At 40.7% G+C, this 15,336-nt stretch overlaps 1 protein-coding gene across 3 annotated transcripts; it reads left to right on the top strand.

Annotated features, from left to right (window-relative positions):
• Positions 1 to 1,947: 1,947 nt before the first annotated feature.
• LOC311251954 (oxysterol-binding protein 1-like) lies at positions 1,948 to 15,336 on the top strand. 3 transcript variants are annotated; one of them, XM_084344667.1, is made up of 17 exons: positions 1,948 to 2,287; positions 3,253 to 3,425; positions 3,658 to 3,866; positions 4,009 to 4,177; positions 4,430 to 4,541; positions 4,691 to 4,874; positions 5,524 to 5,641; positions 5,958 to 6,015; positions 6,284 to 6,448; positions 8,372 to 8,617; positions 9,599 to 9,719; positions 9,947 to 10,050; positions 10,502 to 10,597; positions 10,782 to 10,969; positions 13,536 to 13,771; positions 13,895 to 13,933; positions 14,029 to 15,336. In XM_084344667.1, exons 2-17 carry the CDS (start codon positions 3,289 to 3,291, stop codon positions 14,169 to 14,171), a joined length of 2,325 nt encoding a protein of 774 aa, XP_084200793.1. In that variant the 5' UTR covers positions 1,948 to 2,287; positions 3,253 to 3,288; the 3' UTR covers positions 14,172 to 15,336. The 3 variants fall into 3 exon arrangements, with proteins under 3 accessions (XP_084200793.1, XP_084200794.1, XP_084200795.1); XM_084344668.1 differs by lacking the exon at positions 13,895 to 13,933; XM_084344669.1 differs by lacking the exons at positions 13,895 to 13,933; positions 14,029 to 15,336 and adding an exon at positions 11,760 to 11,895 and having other exon boundaries at positions 13,536 to 13,650.

Below are 15,336 nucleotides of genomic sequence, written 5' to 3'. Positions count from 1 at the left end.
ATAAACGAACCAGTTATTAATTATCCGTCATAAACGTGTCACTATGTGGATTCAGCGCACTGCGCATGCGTGGAAGTGAGGCACGCGTTTCAATTTTGTATACCACTTCGTGACGAGAGAAGAAAAACAGGATTGACTCGAGCTTCAACATACTTCATACTGAATGTTTATTGTACAGACCTGTACAATAAACCCTCATTCCGGTCCTCCGATCATTTAGATGGCATTCCGATACGCTACGCCCATTCACTTGATATGGCTGTTGCCAGCACAAAAATACACTTGTTATATATATATGTAAAACCTATTTATTATTATTAAATAATAAAATTTAAATGATTAAATAGAATATAACTAACAACCTAAGTGCCCCCCGTACTTTTGTATATATAATGTTTATTTTTGTAAAAAGTAATAAACAAAATAAATACATAAAAGTGCATTGTTTTTACTCATTTACATTCTAAGCTTTGTAAAAGTCCTAATCAGAATGTAGTTGGATAGGCCTGCTTTAGAGGACAGATGAGGGTGTAAGAATAATAAAAACACATATGCAAAAGACGGAAGTTGGCAGAAATAATGAACAAGCTTAATATACATACTACTACCTGAAAAATAGTGTGTTTATAGACAGATTGTTTGCTCTACTGTACACCCAACAAGATGATTTGCGTGCTTTACGTCGTGGTGTGTACTTCTTTTAATACATTCATTTTATCATCAGTAAGTGCACATCTTTTTAAGCTTACTGTTGTTTCTAGAACAACGGTAAACTGTCCTGGGGGTTTTATTTTATGGACTTTACCACTGCTGTGTCAAGCGTGTTGTGTATGGCCCTTCAGCGCCACCCAGTGTTTTATCTGGATCAGGACAGGTTCATTGTTTGTCTTCAGTAAAGTTGTATTGTGAGTTTGGCGAGTTGTGGGCGGAGTTAATATGAGCTAGCAAGACGGAGCACAGCCGATAAGAAGTCTGATGTGTGTCTCATGCAACAGGTGGCTCCGTGGCGCAATGGATAGCGCATTGGACTTCTAGGCTGAAAGCGAAGTGATTCAAAGGTTGTGGGTTCGAGTCCCACCGGAGTCGCACTTTTGCTAGCATAGAAAATTACCCAATCGCTTGTTTACTATTAAGTAAAGTCAGCTGACGCGGTTTGGTTTTTAGTACAGATGCGCCAGATTGAAAAGAAAATGCAAATTTGAACATATAGTAAATTCTCAACATTAGTGCCTGTGTTCAAACTGCATTTGCTTCGTTAGGTATAGCTAACCTGCAAACCACGCCAACATAACCGAGTACTAACAATAACGTTATCTGTTATCTGTAGTGAACTACAAATTGCATTTATAATAGCGTACCTTAGTTAAGGTTCACTAGTTTGCAGCAAAGAATAAACGGGATGTGTTAAGATTGCTAAATTGGAGAGATACCATAGAGTGGGTTTCCGGTTTTATCCTTCAAAATAAAACGTACATACACTATATAAAAAATACACTAGAACGTACTAAAGCAACGGATATCATCCAATTTACTGTTGATCTATTAACAACATGTAAACGGATCTGTTTATGGATATACTATGTGTGTGTGTGTGTGTGTGTGTGTGTGTGTGTATGTATCATATATATATAATACATTTTTAGATATATAATTGTATTTTCTTGTATTTAGTGCCGATACAAGAAGACTTTCTATTTCCATCAGCTTAATGTTAGCAGGTATTATATAGTGATGTGCTAAATCTGTAACATATAGCACAGAATATGTGAATGGCCTTTGACTGAGCCGAATAATGTTTCTAGACTTTAATATAGCAAATACTGCCACAATCTACTTTTACTATGAAGACAAAAAAAACCCCGCTGGCTTCGTCTAGATTGGTTGACTTGACACAGCCAACGGGGAAAACAACTTGGCTAGCTATTTGTTTCTAGACGAGACCAAACAGCGCTGCACCGGGTGTAACCAGCGAGCTAACGTTAGGCTAGTTAGATGTAGCTAGCTAGCTTTAGATTCTTGTCGGCGTACGCAGCTGTAGAATGAACATTATACACACGATTACTGAGGGATACTAATGAAAGTCACTGGTGTCAGGTTATTTTACAGTCACACTACTGCTGTTGTCGACGTCTTCGGTTTAGTGGTTTTCACCATTAGCTCTCCCGTGTTGGTCAGTTAGCTAGTTAGCCTCTTCAGCTAGCTAGGTACAGTAGCGTATGGGTGTCAAAGTTAGCCGTGACTTCACCGGGTATCTGGTTGCCTGATCTCACATTTCGGACACGTCAAGGTAAACATTTAGCTCTCGGCCAGTTTGAAAGCTAGTTAGCAGGCTAACGATTGTTCAGCGGTGGGTCTCGCTCGCACCGTTTTGTAAATATGGACATGTCAGCTGGCAAACTTCGAGCAAACATGCCAAATTGTGTTTCTATACTTTAGCTCCTGTTCTAGCAAAGGGCTGTTATTGCAGCGACTCCCTTTAGCTTCACTGGAGCTAGCGTTAGTTAGCTTCTAGTGTAAAGCTCGTCATTATAATGAGCTTTGTCAGTTTTGTGTTGTTGTCATATTCTTTCTTTGTTGTAATTATTGTGCAAATGTCACATTTCCCTGAAAAGAATCGATTGAATCACATATTTCAAAATCTTGGCATTTGTGTCAATTAACAATGTGCAGTTTATCGGTGCTTAATAAAACTAAGCATTACAAAAACGTGTTTTACAATTCACTTCCCTCTTTATGTGCATCCAATTTCGGCTTCAACACTAGTTTCGTTGGTAAAATGTGTCACAGTTACTGTTTATTGATTCTTAAGTTAACCTTTGAACTGTATCACCACACTGAAAGATCAATATGAACCACCAGTAACATATTACATTACTGTCTTATTAACGATGAGAGGTATTGAAGTAGGGCTCTGACTAACAAATAATATCATCATCTGCTGATTAAATTCTCTATTAACTGTTGGGCCATGAAATGTCAGAAACAGGGAACCGTGGCTGTGGCAATTTCACAGTGCCTGAGTTGACACGTCTTACCTTCTCTGAAAACAGTCTAAAGTGCAAACACATTCAGTTTGATATCACACTAGACTAGGAAAACCAGCAAATATGCAAAGAATTTGAGGAGCTCGAAACAATGGACCAATTTTCAATATAATGGCTGGTTAATTTTGGGCCGTTAATATTTTCAGCCCTCCATGATGAAATAAGTCTTGCAAATCCTAAGATTTCTAACTTTGATTATCCCTTCAAGGTTCCTCAAATCTGTCTCTTGATTTTGGGGGCGGTGATGTCGGAGCCCAAGACCCCCACTCCCGTCCCTGCTGGAGACACATACAAAGGATGGGTGTTCAAGTGGACAAATTACATCAAGGGTTATCAGCGGAGGTGGTTTGTCCTGAGCAACGGGCTGTTGTCATACTACAGGTAAACGTTCCTGGAAAATTAAGGAATGAAACAGCCTTGATCATGTCACCAGAGATGCATTGATCTTCTGTAACTACTGCTTTATTACACCCAACTAGCCGCAAATTAAGCAGGAGACAGTCCGCCTCACCTAATCAATACATCTTTCCGATTTTATGAGAATTTCCATTCCAGATTGAAGCCTGGTTGTGCTTTTGTGTCAAATCCAACACCTCTGATTATATTATATTAGGACGCAGGCCGAGATGGGCCACACGTGTCGAGGCACAATCAACTTGGCCACAGCAACCATCACTGTGGATGATGCGTGCAACTTTGTAATCTCCAATGGCGGTGCTCAGACGTACCACCTGAAGGCCAGCTGTGAGGTGGAACGCCAGCGCTGGATCACTGCTCTGGAACTGGCAAAAGCCAAGGCTGCCCGCATGCAGGCTGAGTCAGGTAAAACAAACAAACACAAGGCAAAGGAGGAAAATATTGAGCGTTTGTGCTCTGTGAACAAAGCTTTTCTTAAATTTTTGGAATCATAGAGTGGCTCTGTGAAACCCTTTTTAAGCATTTCTGTTGCTGTGTTCATTAACAGATGACTCGGGGGACGACTTTTCTCCATCATCCCCGCCGGTGCCACCTGGACAAGGTGGCGGGTCACAGAACTCCGAAGTCCAGTCTGCTCTCAGAACACTAGGCAGCAAAGTGGAGGATCTCAGCACATGTAACGACCTGATCTCAAAGCACGGCTCTGCCCTCCAGAGGTCAGGCTTTACCTATCTTATGCTCTCTTGTTGCTTCACTCTTTTTAGTCTCTTCAGGCCAGAGTCTAGTTTCTCATGTCTCTTCTATCTTAACTTGAAACACTCCAGCATAAACATACTAACATTTGAGAAAAGAAACACGATTGTTACTTTTTCCAGAAAATCATGTTAAGATCCTGTTGCTGTGACATGAAATCGATGATCTATTGTCCCAACTATTTAACCTTACTGTATATTTTGATATTATTTCAGGTCTTTATCAGAACTGGACAGTTTGCGTCTGACTGGAGAGGCCGGGGACAAGATTCGCCAGGTGACAGAGAGAGCCACACTGTTCCGCATCACCTCTAATGCCATGATTAACGTAAGTTTCCCTAAATATATCTTCTTCTGCCTTCTTGTTGATGAATCATTTATCAGTGAGAGTGGGCCTTGAAAATCTACATTCCCTGCAATTTGCTCTCTCGGCTTTCAATGCTTCTAGTTGACCATGTTTGCCATTTCGCCCCTCAGGCGTGCCGAGACTTCCTTGCACTGGCTCAGGCTCACAGCAAGCGGTGGCAGAAGGCCCTTCAAGCAGAACGGGACCAGCGGGTGAGGCTGGAGGAGACTTTAGAGCAACTCGCCAAGCAGCACAACCACCTCGAGCGAGCGTTCAGAGGGGCTGCACAAGCTAATGCTACAGCAGACAATAAAAGTAAGACAGCCGAAAATGATCACTCATTCCTCATTCCACTTCCCTCTTCTCTTCTTCTCTTGCGCTCTGCAAAATCTGACCTTTTTGCCCCATTATCTGTATGTTACTGAGTTCATTATCTTTTAACACCTACATTACAGCATTCTGTTATTTACTGGTTGTTGATCTTGAACATTAGCCAAACAATTCAGGTCAATAAAATATAGAAATAGACAGTGAGTCTGAAAACATCCAGAAAGGAAACAGTTCGTTATGTGCACAAAATCTGACAAAAACACAGCAATTTTCAAAAAGTGATCACTAGTGCTCAAGACTTGAAGTTTAATCCATTAGTCCAGTTGTTCCCAACCTTTTTAGGCACATAACCTCTTAAATCAAAGCATTGTCCACTGTCGACCTTGGTTAGTCACGCAGAAGTAATCTTATAGTTCGCAAGAAAAAACTCCATTTCTGTCCTGTTAATCCATTGTAAATTTAGTAACTTTTTCAAGGAAACATACCAAAGATGACCTAGTTCCATCTTATCACATCCGCGGATTTGGTGATTTCCTTTTCGTAAAAACAAGCAATCTGATAACATCACTTCAGGCTTCAAGAAATCTTCCCTATTTAGAAATTCTGAATTTAACTGATCGTTTTGTTTGTTTAGGTTCTGCTGGACCAGGAAAAGGTGAGGCCAGTGATGAGGACGACGACAACGAGTTCTTTGATGCCATGGAAGAGGCTCCTGAGTTTATCACTGTACCTGCAGACCCCCAGTTCCACAAGTTAGTGCACTCCCCCCCCCCCCCCCCCCCCCCCCCACACACACACACACATTTTACAGCGTGGGAAATACAATACAAAGTTGTGAATTCCCCTGAGCTCAAAGTTTATTTATTTAAACCACTCCCTTGTATGAGATGCCAGTAAAATATGTCAAAGTCATGCAGGTCGAAACTTCCGGCTTCACCCTCTTGTGCAATCACTGGTTAACTGGTGTAGTTAGTCGAGGTCTAATCAGCCAGATCTCCATTGTATATTAAACTGGCAGTTTGTTTACCAGCGACAGAAGTAATCTCTTTGTGGTTTAATCTCTTACAGAAGGTCGAGCAGTAATGTCAGCGGTTTCAACAGTGAGATGTGTCCTGATGATCAATCGGTAGGTCTCATTCTGGCCCCTGGGATGACTGTAAAAAGACTGGTTCACTGTGTGTCCAGCAAAAACGTCATTGAAACGTCTGTAATTATAATTTTATTTAATACTAATATAATAGCTGTACTGTAAAGCTGCAGCAGGGTGGTAGATTTATTAATACTTGTGCTATAGTTGTTGTGAATCAGATCAGAAACATTTCAACAATGACTCAGTGAAGCTGATTTCCAAAGGCTTTCATGCTGCCTACTGACAGAACTTCCTGCCTTTTTAGCTTAACGAGGAGCCTCTAGCGATGAACCAGGAATCTCCCTCTCAGGAGTTGGTGCCCTTGAAGAAGAGGCGGACACGCATTGCAGACAAACCCAACTACTCTCTCAACCTGTGGAGCATCATGAAGAACTGTATTGGCAAAGAGCTATCCAAGATCCCGATGCCTGTGAGTATTTGCTGCCGAGGTGATCGTCACCCAGTGTGACTTAAGCCCTGTTTCCACCAGTACTTTTGGTATAGTTCCCCTTATATCTCCCTTGTTTTGCACTGCTTCCAGCAGTTGGGAATCAACAGCGGAGACTGGTTTTGAAGCTGCTGCATTTTTAAATGACACACTGTGACCTATACTTTCTATCACTGCCTGATTGACAACACTGGCCCTGTGCTCCCCTCTGTTTACTGTCTCTTTTCTGCCACTCAAGTGGAAACAAGGAAACAAGAGAAAAGACAAAAAACAGGGGAACCCTACCCTGAGAAACCCTAAGAGTGCAGACAACAAGATGACTCTTGTCCTTCCGATTGTCAGTGATCTGCAGTCTTTAAGTCCACCTTTTAGTATGGGAACAGTGTGTTCAGTACCTCAACAGAAGGGTAATGGAAAAAACAGTACAGCAGCGAGCGGTTCTTTTTTGTAACTTTTGATAATGGAAATGCAACAGTTCTAATGTGTAACACACTGAACTGGACTGCTTAGGGAAAATGAGGCTTAAGCAGGCCTGGCCAGTAAAAGACTCAGAATGTCTTCACCTCCTGCACTAGAAGTTGCTTGAAGTGTTGTTAAAACAAAAATGCATAAAGGTCATGTCATGTCATGGCACTGTTCAGAGAGAGCGTCTAGAAAGAAAAGATTCTACAATTTGTCAACACCCTGAATTACTTTCTTTGTGCTGTCAAATGTACTGAACGCATGTGTGGCTATTTCCTACAACTATGAATAACACTGTGTCAGGTGGAGAGGATTACAACAATGATACCTTCATAAATGTCAACACATCACAGACTTCTGTCGCCATTGGGCTTAAATACCATGGGTTCAATCATAACACCGATCCTCCTCGTTTCCTCAATACCGGATCAACAACATTCTGTCGGAGCCAGCAGAGTTTAAAATAGCTCTATTGACATACAGGTGTAGAGATATCAGTTGTTCCGTGGGAAAAAGATAAAAACATTAAAAGCGAAACAAACTATCAATGGCACACAATGCAGACAAATTGTCATGCATGATGCTGGGGAAAAAAAATCACCATAATATATCGAAAGTCTGTACAACCCATGATAATACGGTGTGCTGTGCATCTATTACAAAGGATAATTATGACATACATATCATTATACAATGATACATTGTGCTCATTATATAAGAAACAAAATTATTGTAAAGCAGACATGCCAGAATAAGCCTGAGGTTATATAGAAAGAATGACTCAAAATCAACAGAAGCCGCTTAGAACCATCAGTTTACTGTTTTTAGGAAGGCGGGATCCGGCACAAATGAAGGCGTGTTTTCTTTAAGGATATATTTTAATGATTATAGAGGCTCCTTTCTGTATAAATGTTTCCACGCCCACTGTTATAACACTGCAGCAAATATCGTGACACATTTAAGCAGCAAAACTGAAAGCTGTAGTTATAAACTTGCCAGGATGGAGGAAATTCTCCAGAGGGAACAGAATTAGGCTTTTAGACATTGGCTGTTTTTTACTAGTGGCATGCTCCATTATCTGGGGTGTATTCATGATGGTTTTTCATGGCGGTTGCATTTAATGCATTTAAGTAAAACTATCGAACATTCTGTAAAACGCTTATTTAATTGTTATTGATGAAATGTATACTGCTGGCACATATCGCTTTCATTTTATTGCCCAGGCCTAATATCTATACATTTTGACTTCAATTTTATCTATGCCCCAAAAATGTAATGTGTCATCTTATTTTGTACAACCTGTAAGTTTGCGTGTTGTTTAGATAGAACACGATCATTTAAATAAATGAGTGAATTTTTTTTTTTTTACACACAAATGTTATGACCACTTGAAATAATGAGCGCAAAAGTGAATTCACATCTGAATTTCTCTGCTCTCTGCAGGTGAACTTCAACGAGCCCATTTCCATGCTACAGCGGTTGTCGGAAGACCTAGAGTACCACGAGCTGCTGGACAAAGCTTCCAAATGCCAGAGCTCGCTGGAGCAAATGTGCTACGTGGCTGCCTTCTCCGTATCATCATACTCCACCACCGTCCACCGCACAGGCAAGCCCTTCAACCCTCTGCTAGGAGAGACGTACGAGCTGGACCGCCGGAGAGAAAGCGGCTACCGCTCCCTCTGTGAGCAGGTGAGAATGAAAAATAGTCACTGAAAGAGTGGCTTCTAACGTGGAAGTGAAACTGAACAAAGAGTGAATGTCAGGAAGGATGACTTTAAAAATCCTGTTGACTCGGCACTGTGAGAGCATTTTACTTCCTTTTTTTGGATGTATTTGGGCAGAAACACGTCAGAGGGAGGTGGCATTAATGAGTGTAAACTATCAAAAAAGGAAAACAGCCCTTCTTCAGTGTGTATTCTAGCAATTTCCACAATCAATACACACAGGTGAGGTAACAACAATCAGCACAACAGGCACATACCAACAGAGGGAGCCATATCCTCAGGATTTCAGGTCAACATTCACATCATAAGAAACAAGCAAATTCAATCTCCTCAGTCATTACATTTGGAAGCGAGGGCTCCAGGAAGTTGTGGAAATTGCCAGGATGTGCTGTCCTTGTTTATCTTTTTTAATAATTCACTACATTAAGGATTCAGCATCCAGCATTCAAGTCTAAACGTGAGTTGAGTGTGTTGCGCCTTATTTTTGTGAGTGTAAACTAATCAAACAGAAAAGGGTTTGTGGAGGTTTTGCAGGACACAGAGTGGAGGCTTAATGCTGGAAAATAAGAATGACAGGTCTTTATTCCTGAAGAACAAGAAAATATATCCAGTCCAGTAAATAATCCAATAAATTGTGCTTTTAGGTGGCAAATCTGGAGCTTTTTCTCGTACATACAATATACACCGACAGGGTTCAATGAGATTAAATCCTGGTGTAGATGAGTAATGTAATTGGATTTGAGATTAATATTTCGGATTTTCAAGCTCTGGTGCATAACAATAGGATATTCTTTTCACACCTAACAAAGCCCAGTGCTTATATAAAACTATGTGTGAGTCATAATTATGTGGGAGGCTCAAAATCACAAAGCAATGGCACTTGAGGACCATTATGTGTCAACCCCAAGTTATGTTCTTATTTGAAGTCAAATTGTACCCTTCACAGGTGAGTCATCACCCACCTGCAGCAGCGCATCATGCGATTTCCGACCGCGGCTGGACTCTGAGGCAGGAAATCACCGTTGCCAGCAAGTTCAGGGGCAAATACCTGTCCATCATGCCATTAGGTAAGAGCCTGATTGCAAACATAATAAGCATGCTGTTCTGACAATGGTGTCGCTTGAGGCTGTCGTACAAATGTTTCGTACGTGATGAAGGATTGGTTTGGTAAGAGATCTGTGATTCAAGCTGGAGGAGTGAACTTGGCACACCAAAAGCCTGAATCAAAAGAGGTGACCGAGCAACAGACAGCGGCATGCTTTGATAGATAATTTCTTTTTCTCTTTCCTTGTAGGCACGATTCACGCAATCTTTGAAAAGGGCAACAACCACTACACATGGAAGAAAGTTACAACCACAGTGCACAACATTATTGTGGGAAAACTATGGATCGATCAGGTGAGACTGGCAGAGTTAAAGCAAGATTACACCAGCCTCGCTAGACGTTAGAATTGGAACCCGAAACAAACATTAAAATATCCTGAAAAAATAAAATAGGCATGGGCCGATATTATTGAATATCACGATAATTGTTATTTCTTACCTGGCTAGCCCTCGAGACTTGCAATTCATTCCTTGCACTGAAGTTCTGATCTTAAAAGTTCTTATTCAATATTATTTTGTTATTTAAAAGTGGTGTATGGGTTACTGCAAAGGAAGTAGAGAAGTGATCATCATATCAACCTCTCAGTCCTTAATTTATTCATACAGTTCATACTACTCATTAACTAAACAAACAAAATTAAATAGAATACTACAATTATAAATTATAAAAATACTACCATTTTGCATGGTGTCAGGGACTGAGGGATTCCTTCAAAACGTTCTTTTTCTTTTTTCCCTCCGCCAGTCTGGAGAGATAGACGTAGTGAACCACACCACTGGAGACCGCTGCCACTTGAAGTTTGCTCCTTACAGCTACTTCTCCAGAGACGTAGCCAGGAAGGTGAGAAAAATGCAAAGACCATTGACTTTATTACATGGAACTTTTCTATTATATTATAATAAGAAATAAGAAATATAATATTATGATATTTCTGTGTTGTTTGTATAGCACCCATACCTTAAATGTCTCCAATTGTTTCTTTTTGTGGATTTGCTGACCCTCTCTCTGCCTCTCCTTTCCTCAGGTGACAGGTGTGGTTATGGACAAGGATGGCAAGGCCCACTACGTGCTGTCGGGCACGTGGGACGAGAAGATGGAGTTTTCCCGGGTGATGCAGAGCAGCCGAGGAGGGGAGAATGGCACAGAGGGTAAACAGAAGACTGTTTATCAAACCCTCAAAGCCAGAGAAGTGTGGAGGAGGAACCCACTACCGTAAGTAGTAGGGCTGTAACATTTAACCAATATGAATCTGAAATCGGTTTTACATTTAAAGATACAACTACAGCGATACATGGACCTCTGGATCAATCTAAATGTACTGTACAGTGTAATGTACTGTACGGTCGATGGCCCGATTTTAAAGTTATGAATCGGTTGAGTGAAGCTGCTATGCTGCTACTTTCGATCACCGTCTACAAACTCTAGTAAAATTTCAAAGGTCAGCGCAAGACTCTCTTTTTGTAACACCAGTAAGAGAAGTTTGTATGAGATTTGGATTTTATAAGAAGGACGAAAGTTGGACAGAAAGCAGGCCGTTTGTAAGCCCTGTAGAACAGTGTCTAAGTACAGTGGTAGCACGACAAATCTCGCCGTTCACCTGGTGAGGCAGCATGGTGAAACCTGTGCAGACAACAAGGATGCTAGTAAAGCTAGCACTAGTAAGAACACACAAGACAAGGACACAGCCAGCCACAACTTAGCCACAACTCGGTGAGGTCTAAGGTATTATTATTGCAAAGGACTTACGACCTGTCTGCTTTTGAACGTATTGCTATCATTAGCTGTATTCTGTGACTGCTGGTAGTGCTGCACACTGTTACCTGTCATTGTCTACTGAAATGATGTGCTGAATTGAACCATACTGCACACTGTTAACTGTCTACTGACAGTTGCTGCATGGTGGACACTGTTAAGTTAATCCAACTTTTGAGTTTGCTATCAGTAGTAAACATTTGTCTGATTGTTAATCATAGGTGTGATTTCATACACTGATTATGACTAGGAAGCAGAGGATACAGACAGTCAGGGACATCCAGTTCAGAGAGGTCCAATGCAGACAGATCCAGCTCAGAGAGACCCTGCTCATGGAGATCCAGACAACAGGATAGTTGTTCCTCAGATCCAGGATAAGACAACAGGTGTGTTTTTTATACACTGAGGTATAAAAAGATTAAGATAAAGATATACATAATAGTAAGAAAAACACATAGGATTCCCTAGTCTTTTATGAAATATCTGTTTGAAGGTATGTAATGCCACTTATAGAATTGGTTTTATTCCAATTTATAATAGAAAATGAATATCTAAATGAAACAAAGAGTTGTACCGAATCAGAAACGAATGGTTCATAATAAAAAGTATCGTCCCTGAATCGCACCGTAGCCCAAGTATCTAGATATGTATCGGATCATCTTATAAGGGAGAGATGCACACCCCTAGTTAGTAGTAATCCTATACTGATAGTTGTGAGCATAAGTGAGTCATTCACACAGAAGACAACATGATACTGCGGTTGTTGTTTTTTGTTGTTGAGAGCCAAATATTTTATCCTCACTTGGCTCTTTGCTTTATTCTCTCTGCATTTCCTTGTCGGCTATTTAGAAACACATCCTGCTTATCAAGTCCTAAAACAAACTTGTAGACCAGTTGCACCTCTTTCTAGTGTACGCTGCAGGCCAAACATGCAACACACTTTGTTGCTCTTAGACTGAAACTACAGCAGTGATCCAAGAAAATGTCGCCACCCACTGTTAAAATGTGACAGAAAGAAGAAAAGAGACAAAAGACAAAAGAATGGTTTATGGCAGCAAATATCGCTGAAAAATGAGGTTTTTTGCTTTCATTTACAATGTTTTACTTTCTTGCTCAAGTTATATATCAAGAACCTGAGCCAGAATTAAAAGAGCTGAATGAAAGGCTGAATTTCAGTTTATTGAAAATTGGTTAGTTGAGCTGGTGAACCAACCAGATCATGATGCATTTTGTCACTTTGCTTTTAAAGGGGCACTATGTAGTTCTGGAGAAGAAGACCAAACTCATAATTTTAATATTTACACTATTAATGAGGTTATAATACAAACTCTATTTTTCCATAACTGAATAAACAAGTTGTTCTCAGAGAAAAATAAGGTCCACAGAACACTGTTTGAAGCTAGAAAGGTGGCAGGGTCCGCCACATATAAACAAAGAAAAACAATATGAAATTGTGTTGTCCTTAAAGGTCAGTTAGTTTATTCAGTTTATTCAGTCATGAATAAGTTGAGTCAATCTTTTTTTTTTAATGCCTAAACAAACTAAATTATCAAACTCTTTGTTTTCATGACTGAATAAACTGAATAAACAAACTGACCTTAAAGAACAACACAGTTTCATACTGTTTATATGTGGCGGACCCTGCCACCTTTCTAGATTCAAACAGTGTTCTGGGGACCTTATTTTCCTCTGAGAACAGCTTTTTTATTCAGTTATGGAAAAAATTCAAATGTCTGAGTTTGTATTATTACCTCATTAATATTGTGAATAAAATGAGTTTGACATTTAAAATGCAATAAAACAGAAATTGAATAAGACAAGCATGACAAGGCAATAACAAGCTTCTTAGTAGCCAGATTAAAGAGGTAAGTTATCTTCTGTAGAGTTCTGGTTTCTCATCAGTAACGACAGAATTGCATTTTGATTATAAGAACGAAAAACATCAGCAACATCTTCATCTTCTGCATATTTTGTATCCTAGTTTTGACTTTCTGAGCTGCTGTTCTCCACCTTTCCTTTCCCACAGTGAGGGAGCAGAGACCATGTACTACTTCACTGCCTTGGCGCTGACCCTAAATGAGCCAGAGGAGGGCGTGGCGCCCACCGACAGCCGTCGCCGGCCCGACCAGCGCCTGATGGAGGACGGCCGCTGGGACGAAGCCAACTCGGAGAAGCAGCGGCTGGAGGAGAAGCAGCGCATCGCTAGGAGGGAGAGAGAGAGGGAAGCTGCAAGCCAACGCACCTCCAGCCAATCAGAAGATGGTGAGTGCAGTGTTTGTTGATGCTTCAATTCTTCTGTGTTTCTCTCTACCTTTCATGGGGCAAATCTTAAAATCAAGGGGTAAAAAAAAAAAATCTCTGTGATCCCCTTTTCTCTTCCAAAAGCTGTCGATGAGGACTCTCTTACTGATCCGTCCTTAAAAAGCAAGTACTCCTCTTTATTTTTCGCCTTCACTGCCTCCCTCTCATGCTTTAATTTCTGTCGTCTTTTTTGGTAACACAACTCTTCTCTCTTTCAGGCGCACCTCATGAGAACTACCAGGCACTTTGGTTTGAGCGCGGTGAGGACCGGATCACAGGTGAGCAGGTCCATATCTATAAAGGAGGCTACTGGGAAGCAAAGGATCGTGGCAGCTTTGAGGGCTGTCCGGACATATTTTGACATCGGCATTGACTGCAAAGTGCCCCCAAGAGACTGATCCATCAACGCTGCCTGGTGGACAGCTCCCGCGAAGGCCGGCTATTCCTCCCCCACTTGGACGGCTGCCTCCCTCCAGCGTCTCTCTGTTCTAAGAGATCTCCATGACAGTCACTACTGTCTGACCCAGAGGGGGAGCAGGGTATTTCCTCTGGCCTCCCTCACCACCGTTTTGCTCTCACACATCTGAGAGGACTGAAATAATGAAGGTTTGCGCTGCTTCGACTCGGGTCAGGTTGAGCACGACGGGGAGGAAATGAAACGGGCAGTGCTTCCAAATCTAAAGTAGATCAGTTGTTATAGTCTCTCTACTCCAGTCTGTTCAGTCTCTCAGATGAGTAGCGGAAGAGGTTTTTGTGCTGATAACATCCTGTGAGATAATCTAGTGTCCCTATTGTCATCCACAGCATCGTGTGCTTTGGTAATAACTCTAAAAAAAAAAAGGAGGGTAAGACCTGGTTAATATATACATTTATATATAAATATGATTTAAAATAATTTCATTAAAATGTCGACTGGTGGCCTTCAAGACGTTAGCGAGGATTTCTTGTTTATCTCTCTGATTTAGTGTCTTAATGTAATGAAGTGAAGGTTCTAGTGTGCTTGTGTGTATGACTGCATATCTGCTCTTCCATCACTTTACAAGACTGCCACTGTGCAGTATACTGTGTCTAAAAAAAAGAAAAGAAATGATTGTTAAAAAAAATATACTGGTTGAACCTCCACACTGTCATGTTTTATAGTTAGAGGAGATTTCTTTTCCTTAACAAAGGCCTGTTGGAAATTGTGAACATCTTTTCTCTTCGCCTTAGAACTGAGCAACCTGCTCTCACTTGTATTTACATCACACCTGAGTGGATATGATGCTGACATTTGTAGCTGGTTTCTTGTACAAACATTAAAACTTTGACGATATAGTTGGGAAAATATGACAGAGCTGCAAAATGGCAAATCGTTCGTTCCAGTTCTGAGAAAATCTCACATGAGTGCAGTTTTGTTCAATAACAAAATAAATAAAATGAAATATAAATGATAAATATAGAAATGACCCATTTTCACAGGACTGGAATAACATGTAGCCATTTTGTGGAGAAAGTGAATGGCAGTAAAAAAACTGTTTTTAAAAGTG

Source organism: Pagrus pagrus (assembly GCF_965226575.1).
Source record: "Pagrus pagrus genome assembly, chromosome: 22".
Classification (NCBI taxonomy): Eukaryota; Metazoa; Chordata; class Actinopteri; order Spariformes; family Sparidae; genus Pagrus; species Pagrus pagrus.
The sequence above is the reverse complement of the archived record's forward strand: the minus strand, read 5'-3'. Positions and strand labels throughout refer to the sequence as shown.